Source organism: Dryas octopetala, chromosome 8, assembly GCF_963921425.1.
Source record: "Dryas octopetala chromosome 8, drDryOcto1.1, whole genome shotgun sequence".
Classification (NCBI taxonomy): Eukaryota; Viridiplantae; Streptophyta; class Magnoliopsida; order Rosales; family Rosaceae; genus Dryas; species Dryas octopetala.
In genome coordinates, this window is record NC_141373.1 from 8,788,663 (window position 1) to 8,807,226 (window position 18,564).

Genomic DNA, 18,564 nt, shown 5'->3' on the forward strand with positions numbered 1-18,564 from the left:
GGACAAAAACCAGACCAACTAGTACTGTACTCACCCTTAACCTACATAAAGGACAATCATCTTTTGCTTGCAAGTGTGAGGTGCTTCCTTTGGGATAAAGGAAATTGTTCAATGTTGATGGAGCAATTAATGAGCAAATGATTTTTTCAAGTGTGAGGGGTCACCTGCTAGGATAATGAAGGTGAACTAAGGGTGCCCTATCAAAAGCATGTTTTAATAGGCATCCTTGTCCTACCCACAAAACTTTATGGCCATACAATATGAAGTTCAATTTGTCAATTGTTAGAAATTATGTAGATCAAATATAATTTTTTTATGTTAAATAAGTAATTGTTTATTAATAAGTGTTTTAATGAAACACTTACAACAAAGTTAAGTTGGGACACAGTGCAATATGAATGACCGAAATATGTAAATCTCAATAAGTTGTTTCATAGCCTATAATTTCGAAGATGCATAACATGTAAAGTTGAGTAGCTCAAAGAAAGACCTATTAATGCTCAAAGTACAAATTTGAAGATTGTGCTTGAGGTGAAAAATTGGAGACTAGCTGACTAGGGTTTGTGTCCTATGTGTTCATCTCTTCGGTTACGAAGTTTTTGTGTGTCCTAGGGTTTAGACTTTAGACGCCTTCTAATAATCTAATGCAGGTAACTGTGGGGAAAGTTGTTTTCAAGCCACGTGAGAGCAATGATAGTGCACATGTTACCTTGCTTTGTTCTCAAACACTAGGTATTTATTTTGTTTAGTGAAATTGATTAGTGGGGAACTGGGGATGTATTGCACAGTGACCTTGCTGTAACTCCTATTTTGGCTTATCGAAAGTTCAGCGTCCCTATAAAATAAGGCCTACGCCCTTCTTACCACAAAAAAGACAAAAAAATAAGGCCTACGCCTGCCAATGACAAATCTACCCTTCATTGCTTACGTGGCACTGGGCTATTGGTTAACAGTTTAACACACTAAAACATGAAATACGTGCACCACAGCAGATGACAAGGCCAGTTCATTGTCTGAAAGCAGTAGATGACGATGATTGACGCAGGAGAGAGAGAGAGTCCAAAAATTGAAAAATTGAAAAATTGAAAAATTAAAAAATTAAAGAAGGGAAGGACCCCCAAGCCCATACCTTTTGTATAAACAAGAACACTCTCCGACTCTCACACGCTTTGGCCTTTGGCTTTGAGATTCCATCTCTCTCTCTCTCTCTCTCTCTCTCTCTCTCTGCGAAGACCCTTTACTGTCTTTTCAAGCAGGTAAGCTTTCGTTTCCACGATCACAACACTCATGGCTTTTGTATCGGCTTTACATGCCCATGATGATAATAATCTGATCCAGGTTTTCAGCTCACCCCCACATACAGATATTGCATTATTGGTATAAATTATTGGTTTTTATTTGTTGTTTGGTGGATTTTGAGTGCTTTTGATCAAGTGGGTTGGTTTGAAAACGCACGATTGGAGAGCTATTTGAGTCTAAGAATTGATTAATTGGAATTTGAATTCTTTGTTTTGCAGTTGTGGTTTGTTTGGTCTATAAATTAAAGAGCTTTTTGTATTTTCAGGTAAACCCTGCATCCTTTTGAGCTGGTGTGGCGATTCAAAAGTTGAACCAAAGCATTGAACCAAGGAGACCCAGCAGCTCATCGGTATGGTCATAAAGAGCTAAGCTTACCAATAAAGTTCTGTACTTGTTTTGAATGTAAAGTTTATATCTTTGCTTGAAAGGGGTGAATTTGTTTCAAAAAGATAGTTTTTTGTTTGGTCTTACTAAGTAATATGGGTAGACCTCTGAACCCCATCAATGTTTGTGCCTGTTTTGTGGTAGTACATTAAAGGGTTAGGACATGGGCTTGGTTATAATGGGTTTTCAGTTCCATGGTGTATTGCTCCGGATCACTGGCTGTCCGGCTTGCGCCTATTATATCATTCTTTGGTAATGGTTACTTAATAGTTGGATCCAGTGTACTTTTAGGGGAGATGTGTAATTAGGTTTGCTGAATCTTTCGTACTCTGAATTAAGCTTCCATGATGTTTTGGTTGATGTAAAGTGCATGTTACAAGTGTGCTTATGGATGCAAGCATATCTATGGGATGTAAATAAGTTCAGAAGTAGCTAACCATAATATGGTTAGTCCTTACCAGTCAATAAAGCAACAAATTTAGCTTGGTCAATGGTAAAACTGTTGCATTTTATTTGTATCACGATGCATATAAGAAATAGACATTCAACACATAACATTAAGTATTTTAATCATACACAGACCATGCTCTAAACCCTTGGATGAAAATCCAACGGTTATAATGACAAAGACTTAGAGCATGTACGTAAATAGTTAGTTTTCTATTAACCGTTAGATTTTAATATAGCTATTTAAGGTATGGTATCTTTCGTGGTTAAATATTTAACATTATATGTCTGACCACTCTTCAATATATATCTATGCATATAATTAAGACACCAAATGTTGAATATGGAACTACTGTATGAGCTGTATGTTTGTTTATTTTGATGTTGTGCTGTAGGAAAAATGATTAAGCTATTTAAAGTGAAGGAAAAGCAGAGAGAGATTGCAGAAAACGCCAATGGAAAGACACCTGGCAAGAAGCAAAGTGCAGGAGAATTACGTCTTAACAGAGGTATTTCATCTCTAATGTTGAAATAAAGTTACCTGAAAGAGCTGTATAGGACATATTTCATTGTTAAAATTTTGTTGACACAAGAGTGACTGGGTTTTTTTTAGCTTCCTTGACATTTATACCTTCTAGCTACTTGCTCATGTTAAGTCTTTGACAACTTGCATACTGTGCATGAAATTTAGTTGCTCTTGTAAATGCCTGCCAATTGATTTGGGCTGGGTAAGGGGGAAACTAGCTTAGCATGCTTCTTTGGAATATTTTTTTAATGCAAAAATGTTGAAGGTTAGGATTGATCGATGGCCTGGTAATGACCTTTCATTTTGGAATTGATGTCAGAACTCAAAGTCTCTTTTTCCAAATGAATGAATTATTTTGCATAATTTCTTCAGAGAAGTTAAAATATAGGCTTGTGAAAAGAGAAAAAGAAGCCTATATATAGGTTTATGTTTTAATTTGTTTCAATGGTTCTCATCTTGTAGATGTCAGTGAGCTGAACCTACCAAAAACATGTAGCATATCATTTCCCAATGGAAAGGATGACTTAATGAACTTTGAGGTTACCGTACAGCCTGATGAAGGATACTATTTGTAAGTATTATTTAATGCAAAATTCATCCCCTTTTAGTCAACATTTGTACTTTAATGGGAATTTTCATACAAGAGATTTTTAACATAAAAACTTTGAATTATTTAAGCATCTTATTTCTCCTAAGCTTGTAATTCAAGTAGGGAGTCTCCTAAGATATGCAAATTAAGGATTGCCATCTTGGGGATCTGAAAATGCAAGGACTTGAGATATTGGATCACTCCTTACTCCAAAGGGACATAAATTTAAAAGTTAATAGACCAACTGCTACTTCATTGTTAGATTAGACAGTTGTAATATTTGGAGTCTGGTTCTGCTGTTTATTGCATGGCTGATAATATTGTTTAAATTTGTTTTGGGAGTTTTTAGTGCTTAACTTAGTATCTTGATCACAGAGGTGGTACATTTATGTTCACATTTCAAGTTTCTCCCCTCTACCCTCACGAGGCACCAAAAGTCAAGTGCAAGACAAAGGTACACTAGCGTGCCCTGTTCCCTAAACATGGTGCTTTTCTAGATGATAATGCTACTTTTTGTGTATAGAAGTCGCCTTAACAGTAGTTTCAACTTGCAGGTCTACCATCCCAATATTGACTTGGAAGGAAATGTCTGCCTCAACATTCTAAGAGAAGACTGGAAACCCGTCTTGAATATCAACACTATAATATACGGACTCTTTCATCTTTTTACGGTATTGATTATTCTTTCAATCACAAGTTGATTCTCACAACTTGGCAAGCTTCTTTAATCGGAACTTGTTCTTGTGCATGCAGGCACCCAATTATGAAGATCCCCTTAATCACGACGCAGCTGCTGTTCTGAGGGATAACCCAAAGATGTTTGAATCCAATGTCAGAAGAGCGATGGCTGGTGGGTATGTGGGGCAGACCTTATTTCCGCGTTGCATGTAGGAGCTGCTTCTTTTAAACACCAAATTCATCCTTAAAGGCTGTTCAAGGGCTGTACATTTGGTCGTCAAAGCTTCTTTCTTTTCTGGTGTGCTACTGGGGCATGAAATCTTCAGAATCAGGCAAGGGCACTCTGGAACGAACGCATATGAAACCTGGTGTAACTTTGTGAAATGTTTGTGATATTGGCTGGAAACATCATATATTTTCATAAGTTTGATGTGGATCATTGGGGGATTCAAGAATTGAGGCTCAATGATTTATTTATTTCCTAAATTAAATGGGAAAGGACATCCTTTTATTTACTTTTCCTGAATTAAATTGTGGATCATATAATGCAGTTGCAGCTTATATTGCAGAATTTATTAATTTTATTTTACTCTATGACAACCACATATAGTTCGCATCTATGTCATACATAAGCTTTGCAAAGCATTGAGTAAATTAATTTGTAAAAGAACATTGCAAGTATAAGTGTATAACATTACTCTCTTCTTTGTTCACCTGTTTTGGCCCTTTTAATATGTTCAGACCATAAAGGTTAAAACTTAACATGTTCAAATTCAAAATGGAACCAATATGTTGTGGTAACTTTTCTGCCATAGCACATCTGCTAAAGTTGCTACCATCATAATTTTGGGGTTAGGGTTTATAGAGTTTACATTAGAAAGATAATTAAATGGACATCCTTCATCCTTTATGTTATCATACTAAATAAAAGTCTGAAACAACTTAGTTTTAATTATAAAAAGGGATTAATACCATTTTGCTCCCCTGACTATTACACTTGTATCAGTTTGCTCCCCTGACTTCTAATTTGAAAAATTAAGGACTCTGACTTTTTCAATTTTGCCAATTGAGGTTCTTTTGTCAATTTACACATTTTTTATCCAAATCTTTGAGGGCAAAATGGTCCCTTCCAATTAGATCTTATCATTTTTTCCTCATGCATCATTTTTCCTCTTTTATTTCTTGTTAAATTTTGCTTGATCATCTTGACATTTTAGATGAAAAATGTATAAATTGACGGAATAACCTTAATTGGCAAAATTGAAAAAGTCAGGGTCTTTAATTTTCCAAATTAATGTCTGGGGAGCAAACTGATACATGTGTAATAGTCTGGGGAGCAAAATGACATTAATCCCTTATAAAAAATATGTAAGCTTAGGATCATCTGAACTTGCATACACAAATGAGTGAGCGAGAGGCCTGATTGTAGAGAAGATTCCATTTCAATAGAAATGAACACGACTCACAATTTTATTGATGATAATAACGTTTTAATCAAACAGAAAAAACCATATACAACTAAAACAGTTTGAATGAGCTCTGAACAATGGTCAAAACCAGTAACAATGATATAGTAATATGCAAATTTCAAAAAGCACAGGGCTCCTCAGCCATCTAAAATCTATTAACACACGATATCTGAAGACCATCACAAAACAGAGTGAAAACACCAAGAAAAATGTATGGAAATGGACAAGAATGTTGGTTTATTAAGACTACTCCAGTCCATGACCCGGACCATGAGAGCGAGGCTGTGCAAGCTTCTTGACAATTGCAGCCATGTATTTCCCCTGATGCTCTGCGAGAGCCAGCTCCGTTTCACTTGGTTCCCTCATGCCATCACCGGAAAGGACTCCAGCACCATATGGAGACCCCCCTCTAATGGAGTCCATTTTGAACATTCCAGCACCAAAGGTGTAGCCAATAGGAACATATATCATTCCATGGTGTGCTAACTGAGTAATTGCTGTCCAACTGCAGCAAGTACATATTTAACATATTTTAGAGGTGGATGAGATTGATCACATAAATATTGGATATTAATCAATATATTTCATAAAAGACAAATTTAAGGCTGCTTATTTACTTTTCGTCCGTCAATGATGAAGTTATGCATAGAGTTCCTCATTCTGAATGTAATTCTTCATAAGACAACTTTTGTAATATCTTCATCAGGTTTTAGATAACCTTGTACTACATATTTATACAAACAAGTGGCTTATTCAAGCACCTTACAAGTGTTTTTCACACCCCCTAGGAGATGCTTCGGAAAGGGTTGAAAGTTGAAACTTTCTTCTGTTCACATCCTTTGTCCCATGAATAAATATATCAAATTCTTGACACCCAAACCCCTTCTCTCGCTCGTTTGAAACTCATGCATAAGCAATTCAAAAGACCAATCATCCTACACAAGAATGTGCACTTCATTTGATATTTTTCATGCAAATTGACGATTGTACAGCCAATATGTTTCTTATCCACAAAAAGTATCCAATTCCTCTTCTCCGGAATCAAACCACATTCTATAAAATTGCAAAGCCACCAACAACTATATATAAAACAAGCAATGTGATCAAATATAGATTCCAATGCTTATGCATTTTAATTAATCTCTTTTACAAGAACATGCAATGTACAAACAACAAAAAGAAGTTTATGACTTTGTCACTGACATATCAACTTCTAATTCATCCTATGCTACTAACACATATCAAATGCATCAAAACTCACAATACTCAAATCAACATACCAACAAGATTAACCAAAAAAATTCTTCAATCAATGAACTCAATCCAAAACCAAGGGTGTCTTACTTACGCAGTGGTCTCTTGCCCCCCACCTTGTGTGCCAGTACTCACAAAGAACCCAGCAGGCACCCCTGCAAGCCTCTGCTCCCTCCACAGCTGCCCTGTGGAGTCGAAAAACGCCTTCATCTGCGCGGCCATGGACCCATACCGGGTAGGGAACCCGAACAAAAGCCCATCAGCCTCCACCAATCCCTCAGCCAATATCACTGGCACCCCATCATCTTCTTTCTTGGGCACCTTCATTTGCTCCAACGCCTCCGGGGACAGAGTCTCCGGCACCCGGTATAGAACCCCTTCAACCCCATCAATGGAATTAACCCCTTTCTTTATTCTCTTGGCCAAGAGCTCCACATGCCCGTACATTGAGTAAAACACTATGAAAACCCTCAGCTTTCTTTGTTCTTGTTGTTGTGAGACCCCATCCTCAATTGGGTCTGTTACTTGTGTGGTTTGGGTTTGGTTTTGGTTTTGGTCTGAAACCGGACCATCGCTTTCTGGGTTTGGAGGATCAGAAACGCCTACAGGTGGCCTATTCTTGCTTGGCACGCAGCCACCTCCTTTACCCATAACATTTACAAAATGGGTTTTGATTATGGCACAGTATGTTTCTCTAGAAGGTCTAAAGTCTCCGAATTTAGGCTAATGGGGATTGTTTATTGTGCAAAAATGGATAATCAAACTGTGCTCAGATTCTGAATTGTGTCTTAGCAGAGAGGTATAAACAACAACACCAAATGAAGCAAATGAGAATTGGAGGAAGTGGAAATGAGCTTGGAGTTTGTTTGACTTCAATCCAGAGCTGTCTGGACAGACTGGACTAAGCGGACTTGAGATGGCCCAGAATATCGCTGGCATTTTGGTTAAGTAATGAATAAAATAAATTAAGAATTTAAGATCAATTACAAAATGCACCAACTTTTAAGACAGCATAAAAAATATTATACATCTGTTCTGTCTTCTAACTTTCAAAACTTCCATAGAATGTTCAATGTTGAGTGGAAAGGATCGAGATTCTCTTGGATTCTGATTTGAGATACTTCTAAAATCTGAAGGAAGCTGTGTGAGTCTCAAAGAAAATATTTTTAATTTCTTTTTTAAAAAATTTGTTTGTAAATCTTTTTTTAAATTTTCAATTTGTATGACATTAATTTCCTTTTGTTATTAAATAGTTTATGAAAAGAAATATTATAATTTTTGTCCTGAAAAAAGAAACAATTATTGATGATGGTTAAAATTGGTTTTTAAGATAAGTTAGCCTGTCTCAAGGGTATGAGGTTATTTTTTATTTTCTAATTAATGCTCTTTGATTATCTAGCAAGAGTTGCTCTGCCCTCTTAATTGTACTCAAGAGTCAAGGCTTCTTCATAACAGATTTGAGGGATGGGAGATTTGATAATTTGCAAGGCTAATCATTGATGACTAACTCTTTTATGAAATTGGGTATTGTATGTTATAATTTGTAGCTAACCAATGTGCATATGATGAAAATTTTGTCTGCTCCTCAAGCTCTCAGAATTATTTTTCTCTGGCTAATGAAATTTGCAGAGTCGTGAAAAAGCTCCAATACCTTCTCATATTATTGGATATGAAAAAGTTGTATCAGAGCTACAGAATTGACATTTTTTGGCAATGTGAGTGCCAGAAGAATATGAAGCTCAATATACTTTGATAACAATGGAGCAAGGTATTTGGGGTCCCCTCCTATAATTATATGACTGCACATAACAACTTTAACATCAGAGATTTAAAATACAATCTTACAAATACAACAAGCAAACTCCACAAACACAGGTTAGCATGAAAGAACAGTAACCCACTGAGGCATTGCAGAAAGTGATGAAGGATTGAAGTTTTTTCTCACCCCTTCTTCAATGAGCCATTTCTAGACCTTTTTAACTCCCATGGTGGTAGGCAGCCTTTATAGTGAGAATGTAGAAACAACGACGACATTGATACTTCCCGTTGAGGCATTGAGATTGATGACAAGCAAGTGAAGGCACTTCTTAGTCTCTTTTTCTCGCTGTCATATCCTTGGAAATTGGGGTCATGTGGAACGGTGGTTGTCTTAAGGGCGTCTGGAAGTATACAGTTGCATAGTGAACCTAAAAGGAAGTAGAAAAGATGAATAAACCATGAATTTCTCTTACCAACACAATAATTCCTTAAGAGGAAAGAGAATGAAGAACAAAGTATAATCCAGAATCAAAAAATTCTTGGAGGTTGACACTAAACATTTCTAGAAAAGGAGGCACTTTGTGCTTCTCTTAATCTTTGGTTTGACAAGAAAGCATAAAAGTATTTCTTCACTATAATGCAATATTTAGACAACAAGGAAGCCTCATGGTATATTTGAGTGACTAATTCTCTAAATTGCAAGTGGCAGTGAGATCTACAAAAAAATTAAACCACAATGATATTTAGTTTGAACATCCTTCATGCTAGAGTAATAGAAGCATTTGGATTTTGGACCCCAAGTATCCAAGACATCTCGAGAGAAATATAATTAATGCAAGTCAAACATCAAAGAAGCAGCGGTTGTTAAAGAAATATGTCATATACCTATTCTTGCGAGTCGATTGACCCATTTTGGTATCGGGTGTCCGGTCAGCTTATAACATATATCCTCACAGAAGTGGTTGCAGTTCTTGACGATCAAGTGATACTTGTCACCACTGTAGTTTGCAGATTGACGCTCCATGAACTCTCTAACTTGGAAAGGATCCAAGGATGTCCTGCCAATGAAAATTGACCGTCTAAACTTGAAGCCAGGGCACTGTCGAGGTTCAACCTCAAAGACACCACTTGATGAGTATTCATGGGCTCCAAAGGCATATTCTACACCATGAACTGTAAGCAAGCAAGGATGATCAATAAACATTTATGAGTCTAATGAAAATAATTTCAGTGGGTAATTTTTATCTTTTTATCAAAGCATGAGATCTTGGGTTGAAATTCATACAATTGCAACCTCCCAATATAAGTTGAATTCCAAATGTTAAGCTCTACTGGTGGATAAAGATTAGAGACTCACATGTGAGGGGAAGTGTTTGAATATAAAATAACTATTGGCTCACATGTTTAAGCTTTTTGGAATAGTGGTAAAGAAACAAGCTTTACCAAGTTGTCATAGTTGAAAAAGACATTTTGGAATTAATTTGAAAGACCAAGTAAAATTCACAAGTGGAAGCAGAAATGGGTGGACCTGATGCATCTAAAATTCAAGACAAGCCTAAACAGTTATGATAACTTAAACTCCAGTTTAATCTCATTTTAAACTCAAAACTAATATTGGTTGCTTGTGTACAATATCTGTTGAGTATCAGTTTCATTAATGTTTTCAGACATGTAACTTATGTAAGTCATACTGAATGAGATAATTAGGCTTAGGTTCTTTAGAAAAACAGTTTTTAGATAGAGACCGAGGCTGTTTTAAAATTTATAAGAAAATTATTTTAATTCATAATAATTTATAAGAAAATCCTTTTAATTCATAATAAAATCCTTTTAATTTATAATAAAATCCTTTTAATTCATAATAAAGTCATTCCCTGATTTGAAGGGTATTTCCCCCTATTTGAAGGATATTTCCCCTCCTAAGGTGTAGAGTGGGCTTTGTAGAGGCTGCATATTAGGTTTTAACTCCAAGATTTTGGGCGGAAGCCGTCAAAGAAGAAAAATAAAAGGACTTAATTAAAAATCCTAAATCACTACCGGTCTTAGTCTAAGAAAGGCTCATAAAATGAATTGAACTTTAAGTCTCCCTTATATTTATTTGTCACATTAAATATATGATTTTGATCAAATTATAAGTTTTTGTATTACTACTTACTATGTAGAGTCTGCAACGTCCCCCTGCACTCATTCCCTCTTTGGCTTGTGATGAACTACTGCATATTGTATATACCATACAGTTTGGTAGAAGTCTAATCCAGTTGGGTTGGGTTGAGTTAGTTGAAAAGCTAGGATTTTCAATTTTGAATAGTGTTTAACTAGCTTTAATAACTCTTCTATGATGTTATAGATTATACGGAGAAATAGATTAGATGAGCAACTTCAAGGTAAAGTTATACACCTGGTTAAATTCATTAATCAGCCAATGCAAAATGATCACATAATTTTGGGTGAGTATAGGAATAGTCTTTTCCTAAAGAAACCACTGATATTTGATTTATCAAAAAACATTTACTGATAAAGCCATAAAGGTAAGCTAACCTTCCACCCCAGAGTGAAAAATACCAAGGCCTGCCCAATAGACATAGCCATTTGCCGGCGTCAAGTCATAAACATTCAGATAGACAGGTGCGCTCCCTGGACTGTAGTCTGCTGCCTTCACCTTTCGAAACATGCAAAAACGTGAGGCGGATTTGCCTCTCAAACAAAGAGGCATAATAGAGTGCCAGCCATCCTTTGGTCCTGTTGTCATGCTGATGGGTGATACCAGGAATCAATAAATACCTAGTTCGGACCTGCAAATATGAACAGACAAAATAAAAAAGAAATTATGACAAGATACCAGATTTTGGTCTTGAGGTCGAAAAGTTTTTCCAAAACTATCATTTCTATTTGTATCCATAAAACCCTAAAAGATCACAATAGAAGTTCATATGTAGCACACTACTCTTTGATATTGATTTTTTTTAATTTTTTATGAGGGAAATAAAAGAGTATTATTCCATCATTTCCTTACATAATTGGAACCTTATTGCAGCACAACATCTCATGATATTGGAACAAAGAATATCTGTCATTTAAAATTCTCCATATTAGTTTAGTACACAACAAGTTCACAAATCCCAATACCTGGTTATGTTATATTTGTTTATAAATTCCATATACTTGACATATATCTTGAGAAGAATAACTTCGACTACCTCACCCAGTTCAGCTTCAAAATAGCTTGTTTGCACCACATCTGCTGCAATATATGGTTTTATGCAATGTCAACTTGGCATAATGCAAATGTGTAGATCTTGCCATAGTTCTCAGCTATTTTATCAATAAAATACAATGTTGCAAGTACAGTTCTATGGCCAAGTGGTGATATATTAGACACCGTGTTTGTAAATCTCTATCTCTCAGAGTTAGGAGTTTCAGCAGTTCTAAGCAGGAGGTTATTGACGGTCAGAAAACATTTTAGCTGCAGAATACATTCCAAGTTGCATAAGTATCAAGACCTTTAATGTGCCTGGATAGAGATTTCCACTGAAACTTGAAAGGAGTAATCATGGATCCCAAATCCAACCAGATCATACAAGTTTCAAACTTTCATAAGCATCAAGAACTTTCATGCGTCTGGATGGAGATCTCCATTGAAACTTGAAGGGATTCATAGTGGATATCAAGTCCGATCAGATCATACCATTGTCAATAGAAAATTTGATTCATCCAGCACACGCTTTGTCTCTAAAACATAACAGAATATCAACTGTTAAGCTTCTCTAGATTATTGTTGGGGAAGTTTCAACAGGGTCACAGCTATAAAGCATATTAAGATTCATTCTTACTTGTTTATTCCTTGAAGAGCTATAATGCTCTATCTGAAGTGAATAATGTGGTCCTCATTCCTCCCTTGGCATCTGCCAGACAAACCCAATTTGCAACTTTGATTGTCACTCTTCTAGAGGACCACATCATCCACCAGTCATTCATATGCAATTTGGCCTCAATAAACTAACCCCAGTTGGCTTTCACTCATCTTCATCATTGAATTTCCATAAGCACATCAACTTGTATCATATTAATGCTCATTAAGCCACCCATGCATAGTCATACACCATAACTATACCACTCTACACGGAGAGAGTCTAGTAACTTATAATAAGCAAGCTTCCAGGTTTAATTTTAGAATATGGGATATGGCCCTCCAAACCAGAAAGTAAAAATCCTAAATGCTTCAATTCTCCACCAAACTAACAAAACCATTTCCTACTCATTTTTTCATTTAAAGTGGGACCAATAAGTTACCAGCTTTCCATACTAATAAAGAGGAACCAAACTGTTGAAAGATTCACTCAACTGTCAATCCACAATTTTGATGGCTCATTCTCTTCCAGATATTAGTTGAGATGATATACCCGTTTAAAATTCTAGACTAAAATAACCCATGAACAAACGATGGCCAAAAATGAAAAAACATTCTCCTTTTCTTTTCTTTATTTTTTTTTTTTTAAAGAAAGTAGAACATTTAGTAAGCGGATTAATGAGGAAAAATCTACTAAAATTCAGTAAGAGCAACCAAAAACAACATAAACAGATAAATCTTTCAAAGAAGCAGATCAGATTCATGAGGAAATTCGTGAAGTAAATACTTAAAGAAAGAAAATCAAGAATGTGACAACTAATCTTCACCCAAACCACAATAACACAAACACAGGCAAAGAGAAATGCCAAAAAAAAATCAAGAAACGCAAAACTCAAACAAAATAATACAAACCCATTAGAGAAAAATAAAAAAGCAGAGAAACCCACTAACCTCTTTGAAGAATGACACTCAAACCAGTCACTCATCAGTCATCACAAGGTGAAGCTAATGCATCAAGCACAGCAGCCATTTTCAAAGCACCCAGAGCACCTGAGAGTTGAGGAGGAGTGTGTGCGAGCCTGAAACCCACACATTGGTTTTGTTCTTTCTGACAGAAATGAAAGCTGGCGGGGTACAGAAACTACTGTCCTTTGTGAAACCCAATAATGAAAGAGAAGAATAAGTGAATAACCGAGGAAAAGAGAAATGCTCGATTTTTGAGTAGTAGTAGTGGCAAAAAGGTGAAACTTGAGAGAAAACTTGTCTCTTTCACTTTGAGACATTTTGACCGACTAGTCGACTACTCACTTTAAATGGAACAATACTTGGGTTACCCTCGGGTTACCTAAGGTCACTCCACCTTTTTCAAATTATAATTTTGGCAATGATGTATAATCAGAATCGTTCACTTTTAAGATAACATATTAAAGATCATCTCTATAAAAAATCAAATCAAGCAAAAATCGTTTGATTATATAACTGTAGTCAATTAAATAGAAAAAATAGATGATTTTCAATTAAAGAGTGATTTTTTTATCAAATCGTTAATTTTTTCTATTTAATTGACAACAGTTATATAACCAAACTATTTTCGATTGATTTAATTTTTTGCAGAGATAATCTTTAATATGTTATCTAAAAATTTAACAGTTTCGATTATACACTAACATTGTCAAAATCATAATTTAAAAAAATCATAATTTGGGAAGGTACTCAAGTAACCCAAGTATTGTTCCTTTAAATGTATACGCGCTTCTCTTTTAGCAAATTGCTGGGTCCGCTTCTGCTATTTTTTGCCATCTTAAATAATGTGCTTTTCTTGACCAAAAAATAATGTGCTTTTTTTTTTTTTTTCAAATCTCACGTATAATTTGACGGGTTCACACTTTTCATCATTCAATTATGGATAGTGTTATAAATGTTTTTCTTATTCTCATTTTGTATTATTGAAGCTGTTTAGACTAGCATTATTAGCTTATTTTCCAATAACTTAAGTTTTTAAGTTCCGATAATTGTTTATGACATCAAAGACTTACAGCAATGTTTGTGAGTGTTTTTTTTTTGTTAGCTTTTTACTGGAAACATATCAAAATTTTATTAGAATCAAAGTCTTTCCAATAAATGTAACAAAAAATAAAGTCTTTCCAATAAATCTAAGTAGAAGAGCTTCTCAAGGAAGGTAGGTGGTTTTTATAATTCAAAAGTTAGTTATGTCAAACTTCATCAAAAACGTTTTTAACCATTCAAAACTACTTTAATGTCTTTCAAAATCATTGTCAAAAATACTTTATTTGTATTGAGGAGGAATCAGATTGAAGATGAGTCAAAATCTGAATTTCTATTGAAATTGTTTACTAAATTATCTAGAATTATAATATAAATAATATTGATTTCATATAAGTTGTCTATTAACTCATTTGAATCGGAATTGAAACCAATTTGATTATTAAAATACTCTTGTTCTAAATAAATTAAGTTGGGTTAAAGTGAATGGACAAACTTGAAATTGTAGAAATAATGTGAGAGTATAATAGGAAAAAAAAATGGAATCCTGATGAGTTGTTTCTCCAGCAAACAGAATACCACCCCCCACCCAAGAATCAAATTCATCCAAAATAAGGAGTTGAATTTCTAATATCATGTAGGACTCACTTGTGTTTTTATTCTCATATGGTTAGTAGACACATGAGTAATTCGTAATGGAAATCCAACTCCTTATTTTGATTCCGATTACAGATTAGTAACATCATAGAAGGCATGATTGGCACAGTGTGAGATTACACTTATAGATGTTTCTCTATATCTGTATTTCTTATATTTGTCTTCTCATTGTATGAACGAAATTATAAGTAAGAGAGAATATTATTAGCTTGTGAATCCGCCCATTTATAAATAATAGTCAATTGAGTTCAAATTTTAAGTATATATCAACACAAATATAATACTTTTTCATGGTAATGAGCTGTGTTTGTATGAGATTCCCACGCGAGCTGTCTGTATATTGTACACATGATGAGTTATCATACATTGCATGATCCCGTTCATGTGTGCACTGTACACGTACACTCTAAATTAAATTATTATAATTAGCTGTTAATTATATGAAACTCAAAATAACATTTTCACAGGTTTAAATGTTTAATTATGAACATTTTGTGGTCATATGGCAAAACAACATTTGTCTTCGAAGCACCAACTTTAGGAAAAAAGAAGTATATTTTGTTATTCTACATTCGGATGGTATATACAAGTTGTAAGAGCATCTCTATTAATGAACCATATAAAAATGTGTACCAATCTCAAAAAATGGCATGTAGTGAGCCTTCAATCATGTCTAAAAATTAAAATATGGGTCACTTGGCCTATAGAATGTGAAGAGCTATGATATAATTTAAAATGTTAATAATTATAAACCCCCTAGTTAGAGATAAAATCTTTCATAACCTCCACCTAAAATCTACCTCTCCTATAACCCCCAATCTTACACTTAATATTTTTCTAAACCCCCTAGTCAACTAATACCCAGTCAAGTTTGACTCCCTATCTTTTAATTTTCCAGTTTTACCCTTTTTTTTCCAATTATAACCCTCGAAAAAAATATCAAGCCCACATTTCTGAATTTTCTCTCTCTGTGCGTGCTTTCTCTCTCTCTCTCTCTCTCTCCCCCGCGGTTGTCGTCGGCGCGTGCGCCGCCGTCCGGCGACGGTTGCCGGCGATACCAGTCCCATCACGCTCACCTCTCCCCCCTCATCCTCTCCCTGCCCTCCACTCTCCGCGAAACTGAACGTCGACACCGGATCGGGTCTAGGCAGACCCGAGCTCCCCGCCGGAGATCTGCCAGTTCCGGCGACGACGAGGTGCCGGACCGCCATGGATGGCTTCCTCTCGTCGTCCCGAGTCCACTGGTGCCATCAGAAGATTTGGACGACCCCTAGGCCCGCCGTTTCGAAGGAGAGAAGCCGAGACGGGAGCTGTGGGAGAAGAAGCGTCGGGAGACTGGATCTGAACGGAATTCAAAGCGTCGACGAACCACTGGCGCTCGGGCTTGGTGTCGGCAAAGCCGAAGCCGGTGGGGGTCTGAGGCGGGTTGAGAGGGAAGAGGAAGAGGCGGAGGCGCGCGGGCTTAGCGGAGGCGCGGAAGAGGCGGTCGTACTCGATCATCATGTGGTCGAGGTCCTCGTCGTTGGTGACGGAGATGAGGGCGTCGAGGTCTTCGCCGGGGAGCTGGTACTTGAAGCAGAGGGCGGTGGTGGTGTCACAGAGGAAGCAGAGCTTGCCGACGAAGGCGGAGAGCTTGATGTTGCGGTCGACGGTGAGGATCTTGGTGTCGCTGCAGGTTGGTTGATTGTGGTGGTGGTGGTGCAGTAAATGTCATGCTTATTTAATTAAAGATTAAAATGTTATTTAAATGCTCCTTAGCCATCTTTTTATTGATGGCTAAGGAGCATTTAAACATTTATTGATGAAACAGTTTCAGTTCGTGAAACAGTTTCAGTGAAACAGTTTCAGTTCGTGAAACATGAATTTTAAATGAATTTTGAAAGAAATTATGGTTCTGAAATATGATGAATCAAATTTGCAGGTTGAAACAGATCGAGGCAGTGGCGACTGTCGTGTACTCGTCGCGCGTGAGGTGATCGGACGATGTTGTATTGTTGGCTACTCCTCTCATCTCAATGCTTGTTGTATTGTTGTTTTTTTTTTTTTTGATAAGGTTGTTGTGTTCTTTTTAGTGAAACGGAATTCAGTAATGGTGTAACTGTTTTAGTGAATTGCAATTGTTTTAGTAAAGGTGTAATTGTTTTTTAATTAAGGTGTAATTGCATTTTAGTCGAGGTGTAATTGTTTCATCACTTAATTCAGTTTCAGTAAGTGAATTCATAACTGAATTCTTCAATTTAGTGTAACTGAATTTCTGAAATTCAGTTTCAGTGTAATTGAATTCTTGAAATTCAGTTTCAGTGTAACTGAATTTTTGAAATTTAGTTTTAGTGTAACTGAATTTTTGAAATTCAGTTTTAGTGTAATGAAATTCAATTTCAGTGTTTGATTTTAGTTTTAGTAAAAAATTGAGATTTAGCAAAAACTTCAATTCAAAAAAAAAAAAAAAACAGTTTCACCAAAATACAGTTACAGTGACGTCATCATGCGTCAGCGCGCGTCAGTATGCGTCAGAAGGGTAATTTAGGATTATAAATTTTAGGGGGTTTTGAAAGAGTTTCTAGATGGGTGGGGGTTTAGACAAATTTTTTTGGTGAGTAGGGTGTTTAAAATTAGGCACTATAATTTAAATAATTTAATAATCAGTTTTCTCATGCTCCCCAATTAAGCATAACATGTCACACTATACATATTTAAATGTGAAGTTATTACTTTATAACAGTAAATTAAGCTAAAGCTTTTAGATAAATATTTGTTTGTTAATGATCATTTGGTTTAGTAAATGTTATTTAGTCTTCATTTGTCAAAGTATGTCATGAGTTCAAAACTTATGAATACCAGTTAATTAATTATAATAATAATAAAAAAGACAAATATCTGTTTGATTAAAAGTAGTTTTCTTTTTTGTTAAATAATTTTGTCATCTTATAGGATTATGACAAAGTCTCTTTGAGTGCCTTGGTGTTCGTTAGGTGTTGTTGAGCCTCTGAGGATTCTCCTTTTGAGTGGAGCTGCGCTGGTTTCATTAAGATCGAGATGTTGGAGGAATCGAATTTAGTTTTAGGGTTTTTGTTATTGGTCTAGTTGTTGGGTTTTTGTGGTTATTGGGCCTTTGTTTTTGTTTGGATCCTTTTCTGTTTCTTGTCTTGTTAGTTGTGTTAGTGTAGGCCCAGTGTGTGAGTTTCTTACCAACTCTTACTTATTTGGTCATTGTATGGTATTTTGTTTGTAATTTTACTACTGTTGACAAAAAGAAAAACACAACCTAAACTTACTTAACCCACTTATGATAACAAAATTTTAATGATAAAGATATGGATTTCTTTGTAAAGCCCAAAAAAAAAAAAAAAGAGGGCTGACAAGCCGGCCTATCTGCAAAAAAATGAAAGGCTGAACCATTTTTATTACAAGAATAATGCTATACTTACCACATTTTTATACCACATATTTATACCATCTGACGTGTCATTACTTTATTGGACAATGTTTTTCTTTTTCTTTTTGGATTTTTTTTTTATTTTTTAGTATCCAATGTATGAATGCCATGTAAGTTGCCACATAAGGTGGTATGAAATTATGGTATAAAAATGTGGTATATGTAGCACTACTGTTATTACAAAGCACTTGGCCTTTTTTTTTAGAGCTGCTATTT

The 18,564-nt window shown here is 35.6% G+C and overlaps 3 protein-coding genes across 8 annotated transcripts; 1 reads left to right on the top strand and 2 right to left on the bottom strand.

The window, feature by feature from the left end:
• The first annotated feature begins 1,104 nt into the window (after nt 1-1,104).
• On the top strand, nt 1,105-4,512 carry LOC147276911 (NEDD8-conjugating enzyme Ubc12-like). 2 transcript variants are annotated; one of them, XM_086253286.1, is made up of 7 exons: nt 1,105-1,256; nt 1,565-1,648; nt 2,526-2,639; nt 3,119-3,227; nt 3,621-3,699; nt 3,800-3,916; nt 3,999-4,512. In XM_086253286.1, exons 3-7 carry the CDS (start codon nt 2,531-2,533, stop codon nt 4,134-4,136), a joined length of 552 nt encoding a protein of 183 aa, XP_086109412.1. In that variant the 5' UTR covers nt 1,105-1,256; nt 1,565-1,648; nt 2,526-2,530; the 3' UTR covers nt 4,137-4,512. The 2 variants fall into 2 exon arrangements, with proteins under 2 accessions (XP_086109412.1, XP_086109413.1); XM_086253287.1 differs by lacking the exon at nt 1,105-1,256 and adding an exon at nt 1,356-1,377.
• An 834-nt stretch (nt 4,513-5,346) lies between these two features.
• On the bottom strand, nt 5,347-7,554 carry LOC147276912 (putative NAD(P)H dehydrogenase (quinone) FQR1-like 1). Its single transcript, XM_086253024.1, has 2 exons — nt 6,741-7,554; nt 5,347-5,897 (listed from the first exon to the last, which is right to left on the bottom strand). Exons 1-2 carry the CDS (start codon nt 7,295-7,297, stop codon nt 5,639-5,641), a joined length of 816 nt encoding a protein of 271 aa, XP_086109150.1. The 5' UTR covers nt 7,298-7,554; the 3' UTR covers nt 5,347-5,638.
• Nucleotides 7,555-8,285: 731 nt separating this feature from the next.
• On the bottom strand, nt 8,286-13,417 carry LOC147276913 (deSI-like protein At4g17486). 5 transcript variants are annotated; one of them, XM_086253022.1, is made up of 6 exons: nt 11,602-12,122; nt 11,418-11,471; nt 10,943-11,196; nt 9,290-9,577; nt 8,592-8,832; nt 8,286-8,445 (listed from the first exon to the last, which is right to left on the bottom strand). In XM_086253022.1, exons 3-6 carry the CDS (start codon nt 11,151-11,153, stop codon nt 8,307-8,309), a joined length of 879 nt encoding a protein of 292 aa, XP_086109148.1. In that variant the 5' UTR covers nt 11,154-11,196; nt 11,418-11,471; nt 11,602-12,122; the 3' UTR covers nt 8,286-8,306. The 5 variants fall into 5 exon arrangements, with proteins under 5 accessions (XP_086109148.1, XP_086109145.1, XP_086109146.1 ...); XM_086253019.1 differs by lacking the exons at nt 11,418-11,471; nt 11,602-12,122 and adding an exon at nt 13,203-13,417; XM_086253020.1 differs by lacking the exon at nt 11,418-11,471.
• Nucleotides 13,418-18,564: the final 5,147 nt, after the last annotated feature.